General features: G+C 38.8%; 1 protein-coding gene across 1 annotated transcript in view; it reads right to left on the bottom strand.

Annotated features, from left to right (window-relative positions):
- LOC135219705 (S-phase kinase-associated protein 2-like) overlaps positions 1-27,225 on the bottom strand; it is a 132,741-nt gene that overhangs the window by 83,352 nt on the left and 22,164 nt on the right. The window contains exon 3 of the mRNA XM_064256691.1: positions 10,549-10,772. Within this exon, the coding sequence (XP_064112761.1) occupies positions 10,549-10,772 (224 nt within the window). The remainder of the gene's footprint in view (positions 1-10,548; positions 10,773-27,225) is intronic.

The raw sequence follows: 27,225 nt of genomic DNA, 5'->3' as shown, positions 1-27,225 counted from the left end.
CGGTCTCGTGCATCAGGGGAGTAGTTACCAGCTGTGTAAGCCGTCCAGTCCCGATGGTCGGGTGACTGGTAGCGTCCACTAACATGGTGAGAGCGAGCACAGTCTTCACGACGCGCCACAGTCTCAGAGGCAGCCGAAGCTGTTCCTGGAGACCAGGGGACCTCTTCCCAGCCTTGTCATGTGAACGGTCTGGTGGGAACATCACGTCAACCCTGGGTACCGAACAAATGCTGTGCGAGCGATTGCCAGTCTGGCTAGTCACCTGAGCGACTCTTATCATCCTTTTACTCCGTGCCTGGGTCCTGACAGTGAGCGTACTCAGCCGTCTGGACCTTGGCTGCATGGTCACCCGTAGATGACTGTACACTAAGTGACACTTGCGAGCGAGCAGCCGAGACGGTTTCCGGTCCGGAGGTGGAACCTCTGGAGCCGGGAGCGGAGGTACCAGCGGTGGCTGGTACTTCCATGGTCTCCATCTTCTTCCCTGAGAAAGGACAGACGGGCCCCGTTCCCGGAGGAACAGGAGGACCAGCGGAAGACCCACCTGTCTCAGTGAAGCAAGACAAACCCTTAGAAATCACTGTGTGAGACTTCTGGGGGGGGGGGGGGGGGGGGGGGGGGGGGGGGGGGGGGGGGGGGGAGACCACCTTCCTCGGCTGGGGGACCTTGGAAGTCGAAGGGGAAGAGGCAGCAAAAGACAACAACGACACCTTCCTATTTTTCTTCGCCAACTTCCTCAGGACAGCAGAAGGTTCTCCCATCAGGTAGGGGCTGTGGCGGCTGCCAAAGGAGCAGGCCCCAGTACGACCTGGGAAGGAAACCTGACGGAGCAGCAGTGGAGAGAACGCTTCCCCAAGGAGGGTTACAACTCTCTCGCATCTGCCACCACCGAGACTGGTTGATCTCGCGAAGGTGACCGTCATCTGGGTGGGGCTGAGCGTGCACCTAACTGGAGACAACCGATACCGTCCTCCGACTCGTCCAAATCCTCGTTGAGGCCGAAACCTCTCAAGAGGACCAAAGGGGGAGCCACACACCGAGTCTCTGCATGAGCGGGCCAGCAGGACCGTCATGTGAACAGCGGTGATGGTCACTCCGTGAGTCTAGGAAAGCGTCATCGTCCTCGCCAGTGTGAACCGAAGTTTGCACTTCTACGGCTCCTGACACAGTGGACCTGGGGACAGCGTAACTGTGAGAACTAGCGGAAGACCCAACCGCCTCCTCAGTTGAGGAGACATTACTTAGAAGTGCTGTGATGAGACTTCTTGTGTGTGTGTGTGTGTGTGTGTGTGTGTGTGTGTGTGTGTGTGTGTGTGGGAGAGAGAGAGAGAGAGAGAGAGAGAGAGAGAGAGAGAGAGAGAGAGAGAGACAACCTTCTCCTTTTACGGCAGAGAGCCAGGAGTCGAAGGGGTGGAGAGGAGACTGAGGAAAATATGATGATCTTGAAAAGGACAACAATGACTTGAGACACTTCTACTATCAGGAATAGTTAAACATCACAGGGCAGCGGTGAAAGCTTCGTCCAGTGACGTAATTCCAGGGCAGTAGTGGTAAATGAATATGATTACCAACAGGAGATCTGTACACTCACAGCAGGATCAGTATCACAACATGCTAGGAGTCACAAGTACAATTCTAAGGTTAGGATAACCAATACGAAGAGCTATCCAACCAATACTGCTGTAAACACAATCAACACTGTTAGTCTGTAAAATAAAGAAAAAATTATTTAAAGTGATAAGGATACTCCTCTCACATCCAAGGGCACTGCCCTCTGAAGTGAGAGGAGATCCCCCAAACACCAACACCACACGCCCTCTCTTCTACCTTCGTCCAATAGTAAGTGAAAGGATGAAGGAGAAGAAAACTTACCAGAAAAAACAAAGGAAAGGACAAACCTCTGAAGACCCCCTCGGTAATTCCCAAAGCGTAAGCGTAAATTTTGGATGAATACATCTCGTTACAGGATCAATGTCACTAAAGTTAAATAGTACATGTCTCGTCCTAATGTTAAATACATATCTCGTCCACATGTTAAAGGGCAAAAGTATGTAAATAATAGAGATGTTGGCATACCTTTGCCGCCGACTCTTAACACAAAGTAGAAAGGCGGCTATAAAGGCTATCACAAAAAGTGGGTTTGCATATTAACTGAATTGATTCAATTAATATTAATATCAAACACGAAAAATAAACAAGAAAGATCCCACTGGGAAAATGATCAACGACCAGTCAGCAAGAGCTCACAAACACATGCCTTCATCGGAAGACGGCCAAAGGCAAAGTGGAGTGTTTACATCCAGGCAGGCTGGCCTACCCGCCTGCCACATGGTAGTTACTGCCTAACCACCTTGTTCAAGAATTTAATGGCCGTAATTCCAGCTATGCCGAAAGTAATTCCTTATGTAAAGGACCGAGGGTTTCTATATCGTGTAGGAACAAATTTGTATTTGTTGAGATTACCAAGAAAATTAAATACTTAACTGGACCAAAATTGGTATACACAGATTTCTTTTTGCACAGGGGTCTTTGAACCAAACCCCCTGGTAAAATGACGGACTACTCGATCACATACAGGAGAAGAAAATTCGCTCTTATAAGAGTTCAGACGATCATAATATAAGCGATATTAGCAGAGTTAGTGAAGGAGAGAAAGAGAGTGCTGCATAGGAAGGAGCACCCTGTCTCGCCTGACAAACAGTGCCCCAGGCTACGATCTTTCAGCAAAGGGACATTCATTTATGATAAATAACATAGTTTTGGTTTATTAATATCCAAAAAGGACTATAAAATTCATACTAATCATGATTTATTAACACTGTCTTTGCAAAGAGAGTACACGTTCGAGTTTCACCTCTGACATTCGCTTGCTTTTACGTCTGTTTTTCTTTGTTTTGGCAAGTATTTCATCATGCCAAAGAGGAAAAGACACGTTCAAGTTTCACCTCTGACATTCGCTTGCTTTTACGTCTGTTTTTCTTTGTTTTGGCAAGTATTTCATCATGCCAAAGAGGAAAAGACAAGCAAAACATCTCGCTTACATAAGAAGAAGAAAATTCTCTATAATAAGAGTTCAGAAGATCATAATATCAGCGATATTAGCTGAATTAGTGAAGGAGAGAGAGTGTTGTGTAAGGAGTGCCCAGTCTTGCCTGACGCAGTGCCCAAGGCTACAATCTGAGCAAAGGGATCTTCATTATTACTAAATTGTGATGAATAACATAGTTTTGGTTTATTAATACCCAAAAAAGAATATAAAATTCATAGTGATCATCATTTTCTTAACACTGCCTTTGTAAAAATACAAAGAAAAACTTTGAACATTCATACCTCAAAACCTCCAAAGTCTATCTTCTCCCTTAGTTTTAAAGCTATAGCACTGAAATTTGGTATATAACTTAGAAAGACAAGATCAAACAATAAAATGAAGTCCTTTTTTCCAATATTGTCATTTAAAAAACATATTTTCCTGATTTATAGGGTTTATTTTTTTACCATAATGAAAAAATTCATATCTAGCAAAGAAGTTACTTTTAGAAAAAAACTCATTTGATTGGAGGTCTACATCAGGTCTATATATGTAGTAATCCCAGGTCTTAATATGAAGTATCAAGGAAGGAGATAGAATTTTTTTTTAAAATGGTAATTTTTGGGATAAACAGCACTGGCGTCACAAAACCAAAGGTCAGAGGCAAAAATCATATACAGTTTGGAGATGTCCCAAGTCACCTTATTAAATGGTATGAATGTCAAAGTCCTGTCCTTAAAAAATGGCATTAGCCGGCTAGCACCCTTAATAATTAGGACAATTCCAGCTCTAGTTCAGAAGATGATTTTTCAGAAGTGGTTGCTGTAGTTCTAGCAAGTCTATTAAATAAATCACCTACCATGACATACCATAGAAAAATACCTAAGCCTATTTTAAAACCTCTCAGGACATATGAAAGGAGACTAGCTCTACATAGTTGGCAAGATATTCCTGAAATCCCAAACCTGACGATTCCTTAATCTTCCACCAGATTATCGACTATGCCAGCTGACATACCTGCTACATCTGTAACTTTATCTTCTACAGTACTTGACTTGTGGGGAGCAGAACCTGCGACACCTGACATGATTGGAATCCTCACCTCTGAACCTGTAGCAACCACTTGATTAGTCAAGCAGGAAAGTATTACTCATGCTGTGGATGATCCGATCTCACGCCTTTAATGTCTGAGTCAACTGTCGAAACCTTAGTAGACCCTAGTATCCAGGACTCACCATTGTTAGAAGGGTCACCTCAGCCAGTTTAGACTTTGTCATTTAAGGATGGAGAGTTAGATCAACCATCGGACTCTTTGGATGTATCTGATATTTTGCTATCTAGTCAAGAAAAACATAAAGATTCTACTCCTTGTGCTAACTTGGCAAAGTACCTGGAACCAGACATTCCAGCTTGTGATAGCTCTGTAGCTGATTTTTCTGGTTTTGAAACCCCAGAGGAAAGTATTACCCGGAAGCTAGAATTACTAAGCAAATATTAAAACCTGAACAACCTAAGCCTAGGTCATCCTGAATAGCTAGAAGACGCTTGAGTCTTTCTCCTGTTTTGCAGGAGCTCAGTGAGGCATGTTCGACCATTCAGCAGAAAAGAGCCAAATCTCAAGCTACAGTTTTAATATTTAGGAGAAGAGTGGAAGAAGTCCACCTGCTATATGGTCTAGGGGCTCAGTTCCCCAATTACTTCATGTTATGCCTGAAAATTTTGAAAGGAAAGTAATTAAAGTCAATTAACCCTTAAACGCCGAAGCGGTAAAAATCAAAAATTCCCCCGAATGCCGGAAAAATATTATCACAAAATGATGTACGAATTCGTAATGCGCGGACGTAAAATAATGTTTTTTTCAAAAATTCACCGTAAATCTAAATATTGTTCTAGAGACTTCCAATTTGTTTCAAAATGAATACTAATGATTGAATATTACGATACTGTAAGAGTTTTAGCTTACAATTGCGTTTTTCGACCATTTCGGTAGAGTCAAAGTTGACCGAACGTGGTTTTTTTCTATTTACCGTGATTTATATGCAAATATTTCGAAAATGAGAAAAGCTACAACCTTCAAATATTTTTCCTTTTATTTTACATGAAATTGCGCACATTTTCATATATAAAACTCTATGAAATGCCTAATATGAAACGGAGCAAATTTTCCGAGAATTCGATGTACGCAATTTGGAGATTTATGGCAGAGAATCCGCGTGCGGAGGGAAGGAAAGTTTTTTTCATAAATTCACCATAAATCGAAATATTGTGCTAGATACTTCCAATTTGTTAAAAAATGAAGGTAAATGATTGAATATTACAAAAATATAAGAGTTTTAGCTTACAATTGCATTTTTCGACCATTTCGGTAGAGTCAAAGTTGACCGAACGTGGTTTTTTTTCTATTTACCGTGATTTATATGCAAATATTTCAAAAATGAGAAAAGCTGCAACCTTCGATTATTTTTCGTTGTATTCTACATGAAATTGCGCACATTTTCATATATAAAACTTTATGTAACGGCTAATTTAAAATGGTGCAAACATTACCACAATCGCACGTATGATTTTTTTCGGAAGAGTTACCGCGCGGACGTAAGGAAAAAGTTTTTTCATAAATTCACCATAAATCGAAATATTGTGCTAGAGACTTCCAATATGTTGCAAAATGAAGGTAAATGATTGAATATCACTACAATATAAGAGTTTTAGCTTACAATTGCGTTTTTTCGAGCATTCGGTAGAGTCAAAGTTTGACCCGAGGTTGAAATTTTGGCACTTATCGTTATTTTTTATATGGAAAAAAATAAATTTAAAAACTGATAAAAGTTACAATCATGAGTATTTTTTTGTTGTATTTTAAATGAAATTGCACACATTTTCATATATAATACTTCATGTAAAGGATAATTTAAAACGGCGCAAAAATTATGTCAAGGTGACGAAATAATTTTTGAGATGTGTCACTGATACTTTTTAGTGCGATAAGAAAGAAATTCGCGCTTGCGCGCCTGCGTAACGATTGTAAACAAAACAACGCCTTGATCCGAGAACTCCCAGCATCCCCCAAGGCGTGTAATTCAAAAGTTTTCGGCTGGTAGGCCTATAAGTATTTTTCCGCGAATTTTAAAAAAAACTCTTCTGGGCTCAGCTCGTGTCGGCCTATGAAAGTATCCTTAATATCATTCTTTCTAGGTAAAATTAATCTAAAATTACCAGAGAAAAACAAAATTAAGAAAATGTCAGTAAAACTGACTCGCTCACTCTATAAAAGAAGTGTCGGTATGAGAATATAGACGAGTGGGATCACTACCACGAGTCATTCACCATTTAGACCTTCCAACATAAAATCCCCACCAGAGAGAGCTGATACCAAAGGGTGATGCGGCCGCTACTACTACTACTACCGACGCCACGGACAGCAGCGCCCCTAGAGAGTCTCGTTTTCAGTGGCTAGGAATCCAATGGGATTTGTCTTCCCACAATCTGTCAATTCCGGTGGTTAAAAGAAAAGAAATAGTCAAGTCTGTGAAACAATTTCTCAAATGCAAACAAACATCAAGGAGAAACCAGGAAAGAATCCTAGGTTCTCTCCAGTTTGCCTCAGTGACAGACATCCTCCTGGAAAGCAAGAGGCTGAAAGATATAAAATCGAGTTTGGCGATCAAGAGCAAACACCAAATCTCGAGACAAGTTGTCAGTGATCCCACAGATCCTTCGCAACCAGCTCCGTTCACGGACAAAAGTGAAAAACCTTGCCAAATTAGTACCCCTTCAATATCCCCTTCCAGTGTTAACCATTCACACGGATGCCTCCCTGTCCGGGTGGGGGGGATATTCTCAATTCAAGCAAGTTCAGGGGACTTGGTCGGTTCAGTTCCGCCAGCTTCACATAAACGTCCTGGAAGCGATGGCAGTATTTCTTACCCTGAAGAGACTCCTTCCCCCGAAGAAGTCTCATCTAAGACTGGTTTTGGACAGTGCAGTAGTAGTACATTGCATCAACAGGGGAGGGTCCAAATCCAAACACGTGAATCATGTCATGATAGCCATTTTTGCACTAGCAGACTAAACACAGATGGCATCTGTCCGCCACTCACCTGGCGGGGGTAAGAAATGTGATAGCAGACGCCTTGTCCCGGTCAGTCCCTCTGGAATCAGAATGGTCTCTAGACGACGGGTCATTCCAGTGGATATGCCGGAGAGTCCCAGGTCTCCAAGTAGATCTCTTCGCCTCACAAGCGAACCACAAGCTCCCTTGCTATGTGGCCCCTAACCTGGACCCTCTGGCTTATGCCACGGACGCCCTGTCTTTAGATTGGAATCAGTGGAGGAAAATCTATGTTTGTCCTCCAGTGAATCTTCTTTGAAGGTCTTGAGCAAGCTGAGGACCTTCAAGGGACTAGTAGCACTGATTGCTCCAGACTGGCCAAAAAGCAAACTGGGTATCCTCTGCTTCTGGAATTGGGTCTTCGACCTCAACGGATTCCCAATCCCAAGCTGTCACAATCAGTACAAATGAGGACTGTGTTCGCTTCCTCAGGAATTCTTCAGACCCTAACTTTATGGACTTCATGAAGTTTGCGGCTAACAAAGATGCTAACATTGATCCACAAAAACATCCTCTTCCTAGAATCAGATAAAAGAGAGTCAACTATTAGACAATATGACTCAGCTGTTAAAAAATTAGCATCCTTCCTGAAAGAATCGAACACCACAACCATGACAGTTAACTTAGCTATATCCTTTTTCAGATCTTTGTTTGAAAAAGGCTTAGCAGCTAGCACTATTACTACTCATAAATCGGCTTTGAAGAAAATCTTTCAGTTGGGTTTCCAAATAGACCTAACAGATTCTTACTTTACATCTATTCCCAAAGCCTGTGCTAGACTTAGACCCTCTCAAAGGCCTACTGCAGTTTCATGGTTCTTAAATGATGTCCTCAAACTAGCCTCAGATACTGACAACTCATCTTGCACTTTTATAATGCTTTCTTAGAAAGACGTTATTTTTATTAAGCCTGGCTTCAGGAGCCAGAATTTCAGAACTGTCGGCTCTATCCAGAGATGCGGGTCATGTGGAATTCCTCCCCTCAGGAGAAGTTCTACTTTCACCGGATCGTAGCTTTTTAGCTAAAAATGAGGATCCCCTTGCAAGGTGGGCTCCTTGGAAGTCATCCACTTCCGCAAGATCCTTCTCTCTGCCCAGTATCAACTTTAAGAGCCTTTCTATCTCGTACATCCTCAAGATCCTCAGGTTCTCTCTGTATGAGAGAAAAAGGTGGCACTTTATCAGTAAAAGGAATCAGAAACAGATCCTTTACTCATTAAACAAGCCAATCCTGATTCATCCAAAAGCACATGACATCAGAGGAGTAGCCACCTCAATTATTACTTTCAACATATGAACTTTGAGGATCTTAAAAAGTATACTGGATGGAAATCACCGACAGTCTTTAAACGTCATTATCTAAAGGTCCTTGGAATCTTTAAAATTTTCCTGCAGTAGCAGCGGGAAACATTGTTTCTCCTGATACTGCATAGTAGTTGTAGTATAGATCCAGGTCTCCTTTCTACCTACCTCGTCCAACATGCCTCACCCTATTGCCATGCTACTCAGGAATACTCTAAGCCTTAGCCGCTAGAATAATATTGGTGGATTGTCCCTTTTTTTTGCTAGGGACATCCACATTATGTACATATAATGTACTTCAGTGTTTCTACCCTTATTTTTATGCTAGGGTAGAACACAATGTGTTTGTATATTTTGTAAATATCTTAATTAAGTGAATCACTCCTTGTTATTCGCCATTACATTATTATGTGTTTACTATGGTCTAATATAAGTTAATTTTTAAGTACTGTTTATATGGATTGCTTTCTTTATCATGCCATTGTATTAGGATAAGTTAGCTTTAAGTACTTTGTTTGTATACTGTAATGTCTCTGATTCACTTATTATATATCTCTTTTTTACTATTGGGTTTCATTTGTCCTTATTCCCCATCTTGTCTGTTTCTCTGGTATATTTTCATAGGCCGACACGAGCTGAGCCCAGAAAAGGGATTTTGACGAAGGAAAAATCTATTTCTGGGTGATTGGCTCGTGTCGCCCTATGAAACCCACCCTGTCTTCTTTTACCCACCCTGCAGGACAAGATGTTCATAGATTAAGGATGACCGCTAGGGGCGCTGCTGTCCGTGGCGTCGGTAGTAGTAGTAGTAGCGGCCGCATCACCCTTTGGTATCAGCTCTCTCTGGTGGGGATTTTATGTTGGAAGGTCTAAATGGTGAATGACTCGTGGTAGTGATCCCACTCGCCTATATTCTCATACCGACACTTCTTTTATAGAGTGAGCGAGTCAGTTTTACTGACATTTTCTTAATTTTGTTCTTCTCTGGTAATTTTAGATTAATTTTACCTAGAAAGAATGATATTAAGGATACTTTCATAGGGCGAAACGAGCCAATCACCCAGAAATAGATTTTTCCTTCGTCAAAATCCCTTTTTTGAGCCGACGTATGGTACGTCCATTCAGAAATCGGGGGAGATTTTGACTCGACGTTTAATACATCGATTCGGCGTTTAAGGGTTAATTGTCCCTTTCATAAATTATTTGAACTGAGAATGAAGTCCTTTGGAAAAAATTAAAACAATTTTTGTGCATTACTTGAAAATCTGATACATTAATAGGTTTTAGCCTGTTATGTATGGTACAGTGTATAGAATAAAAATTATTGCAATTTGTATATGTTCTGTAGGCTAAGATCCTTGTATGAATGCCTTGTTTATACATATTTTTTCTGTGAACTCTGAATGTATTTGTCTATAAATTTTGATATTACTGTATAATTTTGTTACCAGAATTTAGTATAATAGAATAGCTTTCAAAAAAGCCTCTACACCTAACCCTGGGAAATGTGAAGAACAAATAAATACAGTGGAACTGGTGAGGGGGAATGTAGTGACTCAAAAGACTTTTTGAATATTGATTCCTTTGTTTAATAAAGAACTTTTTATAATGAAGAATTTCACTTGTATAATAATACTCCCTTTGATTTAGAATATATCTTAGTTTTTTTAGAGAAAATAAATTACTTTATCCACTCTGATCTTCGTGATGTAATAAGCACACTAACAGACCAAATTTTACCACAACTTCAGTTTATGAGCGTACAGAAAATCCTAGGGGACTCTTGGACAAGTTTAATCCTGAAATCTAACCCAGAACATTGGGACTCTTCAAGCTGGTGCCCAGAAAACTGAAAACCGTCACGAGGATGCCGTGACCAGAACCTGTAGGAACTAGGCAACAGCTCTTTATGGCATCTTGTTAGTAGTCACATCATGGAGAATGAAATGACCACCTTTTACAAATCCAAATCCCTCTTACTCTTTGCTAATTGAGCATGTTGAGGTTAAAATTACACAGCTTTATCACATTGCAAGCAATAATGCAATTATTGTGAGGAAATTATGCAATTTATGGCAATTTCAGTACACAAAACAAAAGTTGACACCAACCTCTGCTTTTGCCAGTCGAAGAATGCTTGCACCCCTCAGAATAACACGACCAACCACACCAGGCTTTAAGGACTTTCCACCAAGATCCAGTCGCCTCCACAGGCTCTCATCAAAGGAAAGTCTTTTCCATCTTCTGCAAACCTGTGCGCATCTGGCCAACATAAACTTAGGTAACCAACGAAACACAGCAAGAATTACTTCGTCAGTCATCCTATTGAATTTGTCTGAAAAATTTAGTTGTGTTAGAACAAGGTTTGATACTATAGAATATCTAATGTAAGGTCAAGACCATTCTGAGGTCCTTTACAGATATATTCTTTCCGGGACTGACCCACATTAAACTCTCTACTGTACAAATACAGAATAAAGCCAGAAAATTTTTTTAAATCACAGCTACACTTTTTCATCAAGGTAAATGTATCAATAATTCATTGTAAATTTGATCCAAAAAGATGAAATTATAACATATATAAAAAAAGTTCTTTACCACATTGGGTGAGTTTGTTGACTAACAAATCTTTCTATAAAGATTTAACAGCAAAAGTTATTAGTACTGTTATACAAAGTATTTTATGCCAGTCTCATGAATTTCAGCTAATGATGTTTCACAATACAGTATACTATGTATTACTATACATGCTATTTTTTCATAAATTTTTCTACTTAATCAGTGATCTCCATTATTCATTCAAGATACGCTACAGTTAACATCATATATTAGGCTGACCATAAAAGTTACAAATAGCACACACATTCGTATTATCAGACTAATAATAAAAATTGCAAATTTAAGATAATTTGCATTTTCCCCTGATGTACAAAAAGGATATTTTTACACATGTAACTTACCAAGTAATTACCTGTAGCTGAAAAGCTCACTACCGCGTCAGTCAAATCTTACAATTTCGTGATGGGGCCACCATCGCTAGTGTAGGTGTTAGGACCCGCCCACTTTCGGGACCGATAGGTACAAAAGTGCAGAGAGAACCAATTTGTTTTCTACCATTGAAACAATGATTGTCATTTCCTTATCTCGTAAGAGATCTGCTGCAGGTGAAAACTGTTTCTGGTTGGTGTTCATCTTAACCTGTAGAGGCATGGCAGTTGAGCTGTGGGATGCCCCTACTGAAGTGGGAGCCTTGCAGCAGAGGATAGGCTTGATCACTGGCAAAATATACACAAGTGCCCTTGTCCTGGGCACAGTACCAATATAAAAAAAACACCAGACAATGGTATCACCTATACTGGCTCCCCCAAAATTCGACACCTTACTTCAAGGTGAAGAGATAGTGGGAGAAATTCTTATGTTTCCTTCCCCAATACCATGCCAGTCACAGATAATGGCCCCAAAGTACTGCAATTAAAAACACAGATAATGGCCCCAAAGTACTGCAATTAAAAACACAGATAATGGCCCCAAAGTACTGCAATTAAAACCAGAAGCAGGTGAAAACTGCTTTATGGTAGGAGTTCATCTTAACCCTTAAACGCCTATTGGACGTATTTTACGTTGAGATAAATTGTCTGTTGGGTGCCGACTGGACGTAATTTACGTCGACATAGAAAAGTTTTTTTTAAATTCGCGGAAAAATACTTATAGGCCTACCAGCCGAAAACTTTTGAATCACGGGCCTTGGGGGATGCTGGGAGTTCACGGATCAAGGTGTTTTGTTTACAATCGTTACGCAGGCGAGCAAGCGCGAATTTCTTTCTTATCGCTCTAAAAAGTATCAGTGACACATCTCAGAATTTATTTCGTCACATTGACATAATTTTTGCACCATTTTTAATTAGCCGTTACATTGAGTATTATATATGAAAATGTGCGCAATTTCATGTAGAATACAACAATAAAATACTCATGATTGTAGCTTTTATCAGTTTTGAAATATTTTCATATAAATGACGATAAGTGCACAAATTTCAACCTTCGGTCAACTTTGACGCTACCGAAATGGTCGAAAAACGCAATTGTAAGCTAAAACTCTTATATTCTAGTAATATTATATCATTTACCTTCATTTTGCAACATATTGGAAGTCTCTAGCACAATATTTCGATTTATGGTGAATTTATGATAAAAACTTTTTTCTTATGTCCGCGCGGTAACTTTCGAAAAAATCATATGTGCAATTGTCGTAATGTTTGCACCATTTTAAAATTGCTCTTTTTTCAAAATATCTAGAAACTTCCAAATAGCAAGATGTGATGCACCAACCAATTCGCTGAATGAACGATGCCAACCTTCACAACAATTGTTTGTTTTAGAGGCACCTTGCCTGGCAACGTCGAAGCAATTCCATAAAATATGATCATATCGAGGAGGTCGATGTCCTGAGTGACGGTTCGGGCGTCCAATCCAGTTATCCTCCACATAATCTAAAACAGGCTGTGCATTTTTAGGATAATCATTATTGTCAATTAGGAATTCTAATGTGCCAACTACATCTAAGATAGGCAGAATGCAACTGAAGTAATCATGCGCATTTTTAATGCAAAATCTCCATCACTGTCAAACAACTGTTGTAGGCCATTCCTTTGATTAGACCAAAATATACATTGTGAAAAATGAAATAGACAACCTTTATGAATTGAATTGGGAAAAACTGATCTAAAAGCATTAATTGCAGCGCATTCAAAATCGGCCTTTATTTGTCAAGCTGACAATGTTGGCTCTAAGGTTTTTAGTTCTAGTAAAAGCTTCTCGTAACTCTCTTCGGTTTATTTAGCCATTAAAACATAAACATGAGGCAAAACATCGCCATTCATTATGCCATAAATAGTGTACAGCTGTCTGAATAAAGGGGGTGTTGTTTGGAAAGTACCATCTGCATACCATTTATCTGCACTGGCTAATACCTGTAAATTTCTTTGAGTTGAAAATATAATAATTCGGTCTAGTCCATCATTGCTGTCAAAAAGAAGAAAGGGTTGATTTGCATGTGTTACCGTGTAGTCTGGAGGTATATTTAAAGCAACAGCTTGTGATACTCCAATGTATGCCTGGGTTGCGATGCAATGAGTAGTTTCCTGTTGAAATAGCTTTTTCTTTTGCGGCATTTATAACTTTAGTAGCTTTAACACGAGCATCATTGCCTGCATGATTGTGTTCTCCAACTCGTTTTGTGATAGATTCTTGATTTGTATGAACTCTACCCGGCACTTAGTTGTATAAACCTGATCACATTTCCAAATGGTATTTTCACCAGTTGTTCTCTCTCTCTCTCTCACAAATAGACTACCATTATCAATGAGCTTTTTCTTATTTCTTGAGCTTAAGGGGGCTGGTCGACTAATGCCATTCTTTAAGGACAGGACTTTGATACTCATACCACTTCATAAGGTGACTTGGGACATCTCCAAACCGTATATGATTTTCGCCTCTGACCTTTGGTTTTGTGACGCCAGGGCAATCTATTCCGAAAATAACCATTTTTCAAATTCTATCTCCTTCCTTCATATTTAATATTAAGACCTGGGATTCTACCATATATTAGACCTGATGTAGACCTCAATCAAATAAGGAGTTTTTTCTAAAAGTCATTTTTTTTCTTGCTAGATAGGAATTTTTCATTATGGTAAAAAAATAAACCCTATAAATTAGGAAAACAAAATTTATATATGTAAAAAAAAATGAAACAAAAATTGGAAAAAAGGGCTTTATTTGATTGTTCTATAATGTATTTCTGAGTTATATACCAAATTCCAATGTTATAGCTTCAAAACTAAGTGAGAAGATAGATTTTAAAGGTCAATAACTATAGTTTTGAGATACAGGCATTCAAAGTTTTTCTTCGTATTTTTATAACGAAAAAGTTATTAAATAATGATTATTATGAATGTATATTTCTTTTTTGTGTATTAATAAACCAAAACTATTTTATTTACCATAATTTAATCATAAATGATGATCCATTTGCTCATATATCGTAGCTTGGGGCACTGCGTGAGGCAAGGCGGGGCACTCCTTCCTATGCAACTCTCTCTCTCTCCTTCACTAACTCGGCTTATTACGGCGAATTTTCTTCTTCTGTATGTTAGCTAGATGTTTTCCTAGTATTTTCCGTTTTTGGCATGATGAAATTCTTACCGAAACAAAAATAAACAAACGTAAATGCAAGAGAATGTCAAGAGGTGAAATTCGAAGTTGTACTCTCTTTTTACAAAGTCAATGTTAATAAATCATGATTATTATGAATTTCATATTCCATTTTGGGTATTAATAAACCAAAACTATGTTATTTATCATAAATTAAGATCCCTTTGCTCAAAGATCGTAGCCTGGGGGACAGTGTGACGTGTGCTTCAGGCATTTACTTACTACGCAACCCTCCCTCTCTCTCTTCAATAACTACGCTAATATCGCATATATCATGATATTCTGTAATCATATTAGAGCGAATTTTCTTTGTCTTTATGGTAGCGAGATGTTTTCCTTGTCTTTTCCTCATTGGCATGATGAAATTCTTGCCGAAACATAGATAAACATATGTAAAAGCAAGCGAATGTCAGAGGTGAAACTCGAACGTGAAGTCTACTTGAAGTCTGTGCTAGCACTGAATCATGGTTCAACTTGATACTCCCCTCTGCGACCCACAGAATCTCTACAGATGCCATTTCTCACAATTTCTTTCACAATAATTATCAAAATTTACGATAACAGAAGAGATATTGTAATTTCTTGTACGGATCAATGTTTTAAGCTTATTGAGTTATGTTTACTAATTACCCTGTAACTACGAAAGAAAGAGGAATTTTGACGAAATATTTCTACGTATTCTCAATTGCCATATGAGGCTCCATGAATTTTTTCATGACTGCATTTTTCGCCCTATACCCCCATATAAGTGTTCCGGCAGGCTAATGCCATTTTTTAAGGACAGGACTTTAATATTCATACCACTTCATAAGGTGACTTGGGACATCTCCAAACCGCATATGATTTTCGCCTCTGACCTTCGGTTTTGTGACGCCAGGGCGATTTATCCCGAAAATAACCATTTTTCAAATTCTATCTCCTCCCTTGATACTTAATATTAAGACCTAGGATTACTACCATATATAGACTTGATGTAGACCTCCAATCAAATGAGGAGTTTTTTTTCTAAAAGTCATTTTTTTGCTAGATATGAATTTTTCAATACGGTAAAAAAATAAACCCTATAAATCAGGAGAAAAAAAATTATAAAATAAAGACGGAAACAAAAATTGGGAAAAGGAGGGCTCTATTTTGATTGTTCATATAATGTCTTTCTGAGTTATATACCAAATTCCAATGTTATAGCTTTAAAACACTAAGTGAGAAGATAGATTTTGAAGGTCAATAACAATAGTTTTGAGATACGGGCGTTCAAAGTTTTCCTTCGTATTTCTATAAAGACAATGTTAATAAATAATAATAATTATTAATGTATATTTGTTTTTTGTGTATTAATAAACCAAAACTATTTTATTTATCATAATTTAATCATAAATGATGATCCCTTTGCTCATATATCGTAGCCTGGGGCACTGCTTGAGGCAAGATGGGGCACTCCTTCCTACGCAACTCTCTCTCCCCCCTTCACTAACTCGGCTTATTACAGCGAATTTTCTTCTTCTGTACGTTAGTGAGATGTTTTCCTTGTATTTTCCTCTTTGGCATGATGAAATTCTTGCCGAAACAAAGATAAACAAACGTAAATGCAAGAGAATGTCAGAGGTGAAACTCGAAGGTGTACTCTCTTTTTAAAGACAATTTAATAAATCATGATTACGTATTATGAATTTCATATTCCATTTTGGGTATTAAAAAACCAAAAACTTTGTTATTTATCATAAATGAAGATCTCTTTGCTCAAAGCTCGTAGCCTTGGGCACAGTGTGACGAGTGCTGTCAGGCAAGACGGGGGCGTTACTACGCAACCCTCCCCTCTCTCTTCACTACCTATGCATATATTATGATATTCTGTAATAATACTTGAGCGATTTTTCTTCGTCTGTATGTTAGCGAGATGTTTTCCTTGTCTTTTCCTCATTGGCATGATGAAATTCTTGCCAAAACATACATAAACATACGTAAAAGCAAGCGAATGTCAGAGGTGAAATCGAACGTGTAGACTACTTGAAGTTTGTGCTCGCACTGATGGTTGGACTTGGTATCTGACTGAAGTGAAGTCTCCCTTCTCGACTCGGGGCATGTCTACAGATGCCATTTCTCCCAATTTCTTTGACAATAATTATCAAAATTTATGATATTAGAAGAAATATTGCATTTTCTTGTACGGATCAATGTTTTAGGCTTATTGAGTTACGTTAACACAGCTACGAAAGTAAGAGGAATTTTGACGAAATATTTCGTATACGTATTCTCAATTGCCATATGAAGCTCCATGAATTTTTTCATGAGTTTGCATTTTTCGTCCTATAACACCATATACAGGCGGTCCCTGGGTTACGACGGGGGTTCCATTCTTAAGACTCGTCGTAACCCAAAAATCGTCGTAAGCCGGAACGGCATTCTTGAAAACATGTCCACAGGGAAAATTTCACTACTAATTTGCAATTTTTCTTACGGCCGTATCTCTAAAATTATGACTAATTTACTTTTTTCATGTGCAACACTGTGTATTCACAAATTACTGTATATTTTCATTAAAAAAAATAAAACACAAGAGAGAGAGAGAGAGAGAGAGAGAGAGAGAGAGAGAGAGAGAGAGAGAGAGAGAGAGAGAGAAAAAACTCCTTACGGTTTCAATAGATTGAAATGAATGTCTGTAGGCAACTTTTTCCCCCTCCCATAAATACATATATTTCTCCAGAGAAGGGAGAAAGAGAGGACTGTGCAATTATGTTTGTCTGTCTATCAATTCTTTTGCTGAGAGCGAGAGAGATAAAAGGAAGAAATAGAAACACCAAATGTATGACAAGTATCTTGTGGAGAGAGAGAGAGAGAGAGAGAGAGTTGTCCTTACAGTATTTAAAAGAGAGAAATGGAATGATTATTGTATTTAAAATACTCAGATATGAATTTTGTACTTACAGTTAATAAGTATTATTATTGGAAAATATTAATGATAAACTTATTACATACATGTCCATGAAAATGATCTCATCTCAGTAAGAGAGAGAGAGAGAGAGGAGAGAGAGAGAGAGAGAGAGAGAGAGAGAGAGAGAGAGAGAGAGAGATTACATAAAACCATTAAATTCGTTGACCATTGTATGGCATAAAGCTCCAAGTTCACTTCAAGTGAGGTTAGGGAATTGATACAGAAAAAGACAAAGGGAAGAATTTTCTTTTGAAATTAGTTATCGTATTATTACTTCTTCTATTATTATTATTAGTATTATTATTTGAAAATATAATAAACACGTGCATCTACCATAAAAATTCTCTAATCTCAGTAAGAAAGAGGAATTATCCTTACAAGTGAAATGGAAATGTCATTTTCATCTCTTTAAAATACGACCATTATGACTTTTGTAATTAAAGTTTTATTATTATTATTATTATTATTATTAAATAACTGAAATTATCAATAAACATTTTATGTACAAGAACCATAAAAATTCTTTCATCTCGGTAAAAGAGAGAGAGAGTGTTTTTTATCTCTCTCTGTTCTCTCAAAAAATACTTATAACGCTTCCAGCGAAAAGAGAGGAGGAGTTACCACTATGACACATTATTATCTTGTGTGGCAAGAGAGAGAGAGAGAGAGAGAGAGAGAGAGAGAGAGAGGAGAGAGAGAGAGAGAGAGAGAGAATTAACCTTAATTAAAAGTGACATGGATAGATAAGTATGTATTGTATTTCTTTAAAATACTAACACATGAATTTTGTAATTACAGTTATTATTATTATTATTATTTGAAAGTATTAAAAACAAATAGTACAAGTACATAAAAAATCTCAAGTCTCAGTAAATGAGAGAGAGAGAGAGAGAGAGAGAGAGAGAGAGAGAGCGAGAGAGTTGAGAGAGAGAGAGAGAGAGAGAGAGGGGGGGGGGGGGGGGGGGGGGGAAATTTCAGGACCACGTGATTGCAACACTGCAGCTCTTCCCCCTCCTGGCTGTCACAGAAAACTTGATATATCTGACAGTTTTAGTACCTGGATCTCGAGGAAAAGGTTACAGAGAAGACTGGGATTTCCTTTCATTCTTCCATAATTTTCTAAATATAAGCTAAAATCTTACTAATTCACTATGGTATTTTCTTTAATGAATTGATATTATTGCTGTATAAATTATTAAAATTTAATATTTGAAAATAGTAAAATCATTTATTTATCATACAAAAAAACATACATCTTTGTAGTAGAGAGAGAGAGAGAGAGAGAGAGAGAGAGAGAGAGAGAGAGAGAGAGAGAATTATTATTTTTATGGAGATACCGAGTTACTGACAGCTATAATGAAACATTACGTAACGTAATATTAAAACAGAAGAAGAATTCTAAAAAATACATACGTATTTGTTGGCTTCATGATTGCAGTCTGATTTATTTTATATTTTATGAAATGTATTTAGTCATGAAAATAAACATCAAAATACACTAATTATTGATTATTTTTGTCGGAAAATACAAAGAGAGAGAGAGAGAGAGAGAGAGAGAGAGAGAGAGAGAGAGAGAGAGAGAGAGAGAGAGAGAGAGAGACTGTGCTAAACTATAAAGGATTCTTATCATAGTATGCGTTTTCTAAAAGCGTCGTAAACTCGGAGCGTCGGAAGCGTCAGCGTCGTAACCTCGGAACAAGCGTCATAACCAAGGGCGGATTTTTAAATGAATATTTAAGAAAAAGCATCGTAACCTCGGAACGTCGTAAGCCGGACCCGTCGTAACCCGGGGACCGCCTGTATAGGGGTTCCAGCCGGCCCCCTTAAGACGTATTGAAGAGCCATTTTGAGGGCTAAAACTAAAACTGAATAAAACTGTAAGTAACAATTTCTTATATAGGAAAAGTAGTAGACGTGGCTTGAGCAAAAAACAGGTTGTTTAGAAATAATAAACTATCGCCCTATTGAACTATTGCTCTAAAATTACCTTGCAATGGGCAAAAAGCAGCTTGATAAGAACTATTGAACTATATAGTGGTTAGGGATTGAGTAGACAGTGCTTGATGGAACCTTCTGAAGTGGGGCTGTCTGAGTAGATCTGTTTTCTGAGGAAGTATCCTTGGCCAATCCACCAGTAGGACTAAAAGATCTGGGAACCATTCCTGCGCTGTCCAGAAGGGAACAATTTGAGTCATCGAAACGTTGTGGTGTGTTCTGAATTTGTTGACTACTTCTCTCACCATCTTGAATGGAGGAAAAGTGTACAAGTCCTGGTTCGACTAGTCCATAAGCATTGCATTCGTCGCCAATGCTTTCAGGTCTGGGGCTGGTGAACAGTAAAGGGGAAGACCATGGTTTCTTGCTGTGGCAAATAGATCTATCATCGGTTTTCCCCAGTTTCCACAATTCAAGGCATACCACTGGGTTCATCATCCATTCTGTGTGAAGGACCTGCTTCCTTCGGCTTAGTTCGTCCACCAGTACATTAAATTTCCCCTGAACAAACCTTGTTATTAACCCATAAACACCGAGCCGGTATTTCCGAAAGTGTCTCCCGTATGACGGCAGCGTGTGCGAGTGAGTGCTGAAGCAGAAATTTTTTTCAAAAAATCACAGCACGCTTAATTTTCAAGATTAAGAGTTCATTTTTGGCTTCTTTTTTTGTCATTGCCTGAAGTTTAGTATGCAACCATCAGAAATGAAAAAAAATATCATCCAATATAAATATTGGAATATGACCGTGCAAAAAAAATTTCATATATAATTGTATACAAATCGAGCTGTGAGCAAAACGGTTATAGCTAATGTGTTAATTATTTTTTTTTTTGTATTTTACACTAAATTGCAATGATTATGATATATAACAAATTGTAAAGCGATCAAAGCAACACAGAGAATATGATGCATGAATTCATAACGTGGGGACGTAAAAAAAAAAGTAGTTTTCAAAAATTCACCATAAATTGAAATGCATGAATTCATAACACGCGGGCGTAAAAAAAAAGTTGTTTTCAAAAATTCACCATAAATCGAAATATTGTGCTAGAGAGCTAGAGACTTCCAGTTTATTGCAAAATGAGGGTAATTGATTGAATACTACTAGAATGTAAGTGTTGTAGCTTACAATTGCAGTTTTCGACCATTTCGGTCAAGTTAAAGTTGACCGAAGGCCAAATTTTTTATATTTATCGTTATTTATATGAAAATATTTCAAAACTGATAAAAGCTACAACCATGGGTTGTTGTTTGTTGTATTCTACATGAAATTGCACACATTTTTATATATAAAACTTTATGTAACGGCTAATATAAAATGGTGCAAACATCACGACAATCGGACGAAAAAATTTCTGATTTTTTCGGAAGAGTTACCGTGCGGACACAAGGAAAGTTTTTTTCCTAAATTCACCAAAAATCGAAATATTGTGCTAGAGACTTCCAATTTGTTGCAAAATGAAGGTAAATGATTGAATGTTAATAGAATGTAAGAGTTTTAGGTTGAGTCAAAGTTGACCGAAGGTTGATATTTTGGCACTTATTGTGATTTATATGAAAATATTTCATAACTGATAAAAGCTACAACCATGGGTTGTTTTTCGTTGTATTCTACACAAAATTGCGCAGATTTTCATATATAAAACTTTATGTAACAGGTAATATAAAATGGTGCAAACATTACAACAATCGGATGAAAAAATTTCTGATTTTTTCGGCAGTTACCGCGTGTACATAGGAAAAATGTTCAAAAATTCACCATAAACCAAAATATTGTGCTAGAGACTTCAAATTTGTTGCAAAATGAAGGTAAATGATTGAATATTACTAGAATGTAAGAGTTTTAGCTTACAATTGCGGTTTTCGACCATTTCAGTCGAGTCAAAGTTGATCGAAGGCCAAATTTTTTCTAGTTATCGTTATTTATATGAAAATATTTCAAAACTGATAAAAGCTACAACCATGGGTTGTTTTTTGTTGTATTCTACATGAAATTGCACACATTCTCATATATAAAACCTTATGTAACGGATAATAAAAAACGGTATAAATATTACGACAATCGGACGAAAAAATTTCTGATTTTTTCGGAAGTTACCACGCGGATGTAAAGAAAGTTTTTTTTAAAAATTCAACAAGAATCGAAATATTGTGCTAGAGACTTCCAATTTGTTGCAAAATAAAGGTAAATGATTGAATATTACTAGAATGTACAAGTTTTAGCTTACAATTACGTTTTTCGACCATTTCGGTCAAGTTAAAAGTTGACCGAAGGTTGATATTTTGGCACTTATTGTAATTTATATGAAAATATTCCAAAACTGATAAAAGCTACAACCATGGGTTGTTTTGTGTTGTATTCTACATGAAATTGCGCACATTTCCATATATAAAACTTTATGTAACGGCTAATATAAAATGGTGCAAACATTACGACAATCGGACGAAAAAATTTATGATTTTTTCGGAAGAGTTACTGCGCAGACGTAAGGAAAAAGTTTTTTCATAAATTCACCATAAATCGAAATATTGTGCTAGAGACTTCCAATTTGTTGTAAAATGAAGGTAAATGATTGAATATTACTAGAATATAAGAGTTTTAGCTTACAATTGAGTTTTTCGACCATTTTGGTAAGTCAAATTTGACCGAAGCTACAACCATGAGATATTTTTTGTTGTATTCTACATGAAATTGCGCACATTTTCATATATTAAACTCTATGTAACAGCTAATATAAAATGGTGCAAAAATTATGTCAAAGTGACAAAATAATTTGAGATGTATCGCTGATGCTTTTTAGTGCGAGAAGAAAGAAATTTGCGCTTGCACGCCTGGGTAATGATTGTAAACAAAACAACAGCTTGATCCGTGAACTCCCACCATCCCTCAAGGTGCGTGATTCAAACGTTTTTGCCCAGTAGGCCTATAACTATTTTTCTGCGAATTTTTTAAAAAACTTTTTTGAGTTGACGTTTCATACGTCAATTTGGCATCCAACAGACAATTTTCGTAGACGTTTAATATGTCCAATAGGTGTTTAAGGGTTAATGTAGTCTGATTCTAATTCGCTCATAACAGCAGGGTTCTTGCCATCTTGCAAAGAGATAAGGAGTGTGTCCATCCTTGTCTCCTCATGTACAAGAGCGCTGTCGTGCTGTCCGAATGTATCGCCACTACTTTGTTGCGAACTTTGTCCGCAAAGTTTAACAATACCCAGTGGATGGCAGTCAATGCCTTCTGATTTATATACCACTGTTTTTGTTGGCCATTCCAAATGCCTGATACTTCTCTCTCTCTCTCTCTCTCATCTCTCCGTCTCTCTCTCTCTCTCTCTCATCTCTCTCTCTCTCTCCCCCCCCCCCCCCCGCTCTCCAACCTTGATCTGATGCATCTGGAAAGAACACTAGGTTGGGGCTCAGCAGGAGGAAAGATCTCCCTTCTACAAGCCTGTCTCTTAATTTCCACCAATGCAGGTCCTCCTTTATTTCTTGTGATTTAAGGAACATAAAAGAGTCTCGAAACTTCTTTCTGTTCCAGTTCGCCATGAGGAAGGACTGTAGATTCCTCATATGAAGTCTCCCTAGTGTCACAAACTGTTCTATTGAGGATAATGTCCCCAAAAGACTCATCCATTCCTTCGCAGAGCATTCCTGAAGAACTAGAACTTTCTCTACCTTCTGTAGGCATGACTCGATTCTTTGTGGGGATGGAAAAGCCCGAAAACTTACCGAGTTCATCCTCATCCCCAAATATAGACTAGTTCCTGACAGGGGAGTAACTGTGACTTTTGCCAGTTTATTAATAGTCCTAACTCATGAGTTAAAGTCAGAGTTTTCTGAAGGTCCTCCATGCACCTCTCCTTTGTTTGTGACCAGTGAAGGCAATCGTCCAAATAAAGGGATATCCTTATCCCAACTAGATGTAACCATGTCACATTGGGAGCTAGCACTCGAGTGAACACTTGTGGGGTGGTCGACAGCCCGAAACACAGCGCTCTGAACTGGTATATTTTGTTCCTGAAGACAAATCGCAGAGACCTCTGAGTTTTGGTGCATTGGAATGTGAAAATATGTGTCCCCCATATCGATGGAGATCATCCAATCCCCCTGACGGACTGATGAAAGGACTGACAGATTTGTCTCCATCTTGAACCTTGTCTTCTGTACATATTGGTTCAGAGTACTTACGTCCAACACGGGTCTCCATCCCTCGATGACTTGGGGGCTACGAAAAGACGATTGTAAAAATCTGGGGTTAGTGGCTCTTCTACTAACTCTATTGCTTTCTTTTGCAAGAGGGACAAAACGTCTTCCATAAGGGTGATGAATTTCTTTGAACTTTCTGAGTAAGCTCTCAAAGCTATCGGAGAGCCTGATAATGGTACTTTCTCTTGAAAGGAACATCGTACCCCTTCTCTTAAAACTTTTATGATCCAAGATTTCACCCTTCTTGCTTCCCATTCTTCCCAAAATTGAAGGAGTCTCGCTCCTACTGGTGCAAGAAGGACTGATACATTACTTCTTGGTCGAGGGTTTGATCTTGGACTTTTTAATAGATCTAATGATGAAGCGTGCTCTACCTCTTGATCTAGGGAAATATCTACCGAAAGGGTTGTCTTCATATGGCTGGCGGGGGACGTACACTGGGAATATTTTCCGAAGTATGTTTACCAGACTGCGAGAGAAGGTCCTGTGTTGCCTTCTTTTGCAATTCCAAGGCAACTAGCACTACTGTCTCCTCTAGAAATAGGTGCTTCTCATCCAAAGGCGAATACAGTAAGGCAGACTTCTGAGTATAAGAAACTCCTCTAGATGTAAAAGAACAACAAAGTTCTCTCTTCTTTAGGATGCCTAATGTGAAGAGAGGCTAGTTCCGAGGATCAGTTTCTAATACCCTTATCTAAACAGGAGATAACTCCCGAAATGTCTGCAAAGGCTTCATCGTCCAACAAGGAATAATTTATGTCCCAAAGCTCCCACTGTCCACTCCAGGAAACTTATCACTTCAAATACCCTAAAGATATTTTTAATTAGGTGATCCAATTCTGATGAAGTAAACATGATCTTGGCTGAGCTGAAAGCTGATCTTCTCATCGAGTCAATAAGACCAGAGAAGTCTCCCTGTGTGGAGGCAGAAACACCCAAAGGGAGGGCTTCTCCAGTTTCATAACATAGATGTCTTCTCGTTGAAAGATGAGAAGGAGGAAAACTGACGTTAACTTTCCCGATACCTCTTATCCTCAAGCCAAAGGTTAATTTCCTTTAAGGCCTTTCAAGCTGAAAAGAACAGTACTAGTTTGGGTAATTTTGTCGAGTCTCCATGGTTGTCTCTCATGTAGGAAGACACTGGCAAGGCTTTGTATGCAGTGAGACAACTCTTTATCCTCCTCTTCTCCCCTCCCTCCTTCTTCGGCTGAAGAAATAGGTGATAAGTTCTCTAGAGGTTGAACCGGGGGCAACACAGACTGAATAAGGCCCAAAATGCTGTCTAACTTGTTCTGGATGGCTGAAATGGAAGGATCGGGGGCAGCCATCGCATGATATCATGTCAGTAAGAATGAAGCTGAAACTGATGACACAGAGTGTCTGAGAGCTTCATACTGGTCAATCTGTGCACCTAGTTGCATGTGCACCTGTGAATGCTCAGGTGCCAATGGGCACTTGGGTGTCAATGGATGTCCTGGCACCAATGGATGCTTGGGCGCTAGTGGACGTTCAGGCGCTAAGGACGCTCTGACGCAATTGTATTCCTGGGCGCCAATGGACGCTCAGGAGCCAAAGGTTGCTCTAGCGCCAACGTGGAAATTTCGGCGCCAATGGCCGCTCTGGCGTGCAGGCAAACTGTGGCGCCAGTGGGCGCTCGGGAGTCGGCAGGCTCTTGCCTGCCCCCAACTTCTCTTGAATTACTGTCGGTTCCAGTGCTGTAGAAATCCTCTGTGCCGATGGGCGCTCATACTCAGAACGCGGAATCTGTATCCCAGGAGTCTTGTGAATTACAGGCGAGACTGGTGGGAGCATTACTTGTCCTTCAGCATTAGAAGTATGAACAGGTGCTGATGAAATCTCTGGAAGCTTGCTCTTCCCGTACTCTTGACCTCAAAAGTCTGCCAGAGGAAGACCTTCTAGATGACGACTTAGACTTTGGATGAAATCCTCTCAATATGATGTTCCTCTCCTCCCGTATCCTGAGAGAATCTCTCTGGAGAGTCCCAAAGACTACACGAAGGCTGTTCTTTTTGGAAAAGACTAGCCTTTTTGCAGGGGGCTGGAAAGAGAGACAACTTACGAGCCCTCCTTTTTAATGGATGGGACTCGTCATGGAAATGCCACTGGCACCTGGGAGAGGACTCCCTGGAACTGGAAGCACTAGACGAAAGCGGCACTCCTTTAGAGATTCCTCTCCAGTGGCGTTCTGTTGCGATCTGGGATTTGTCAACAGAATCTTCTGAGGGGGCAACTGCTCGTGGGCAGACACAACTGACCTCCCTTGGGCTTCCAGTATGCCTCCTCCCAGGTTCTGGAGTTTGACAGGGACCTTTGCCTAGGAGAATCAGTGGGCAGAACAGCCACCTCCTCCACAACACTAGCACTTGTACTCACTTCACCACTTACCTTGTCCATTAGGGTTTTCACGAACACCCCTAATTTCTCCATTGCTTGAAGCATGATCGAAATTTTTTTTTCTACTCTTCCCTTTAAATTGGCCACAACATCAGGTATGGGTGAGAGAGAGCAAAGATTAGGGCTAGGAATGACAGGTGATGGGGAAGGTTCAGAAAGAGACAAGTTATCATTAGACTTCCTGACTAACTAAGCTTTTAGCTTTAGTTCTAGAAGCCGCTTTTCTCTTTTTATCTCTATCTAACTTATTTGTGGAACTAGTTAAGATCTTCCAAGTTTTTTTTTATATAAATTAATACATTTTCCACATGTTTGTTCTGGCATACAAGTCTGTCCCCTACAACCTGTTCAAATTGAATGTGGATCATTACAAGCTTTAGAGATCCTAGTATTGCAGCCTTTACTGCAATACCTAATCCAGTTGAAATAGTGTCTGACATATTTGTAGACCAACTCCTTTTTAATTCCGTGCAAATTTTAACTATTTATCTGTTTTCCTAAATAGCTAATATCGCCAAAAAACAAAAGCTACCAATATTTAATAGCACTTTACCAAATAACTCCAACAATGAGCAACGGTACAGAATTCCAAAAATTCCTCTGACTACTGAACTGTGTTAACAGTACCAGCCAGCAGATAAAACTGACTTTCGTACGGAGTTGGTTCCTCACTCCACCGATACTGGGCGGTTGGGTATCACCTGAACAAAACAAATTTGCACTACAGCGAATTTCAAAAATTCTAGCTGGCAACGGTTTAGAAACTATAGCTATGCAACTACTTGGTAAGTTGCATACATAAAATGGGGCTATGAGAGTCATAGTTGGGTTGTAGTAGCTTTGAAAATTGTTTACCACTTCCCTAATTATATTGAAGGGTGGAAAAGCATACAGATGAAGATTAGACCATTCTCACAGAATGGTGTCTATTGCCCATGCTACAATATCCAGGGCTGAAGAGCAAAAGAGAGCCAGACAATGGTTCTTGGAGGTGACAAACAGATTTAAAAGTTGGTTTATCCCAGATTCCAAA

Source organism: Macrobrachium nipponense, chromosome 1, assembly GCF_015104395.2.
Source record: "Macrobrachium nipponense isolate FS-2020 chromosome 1, ASM1510439v2, whole genome shotgun sequence".
Taxonomy (NCBI): Eukaryota; Metazoa; Arthropoda; class Malacostraca; order Decapoda; family Palaemonidae; genus Macrobrachium; species Macrobrachium nipponense.
Note: the sequence above shows the minus strand (reverse complement) of the source record. Positions and strands in the feature narration are given on the sequence as shown.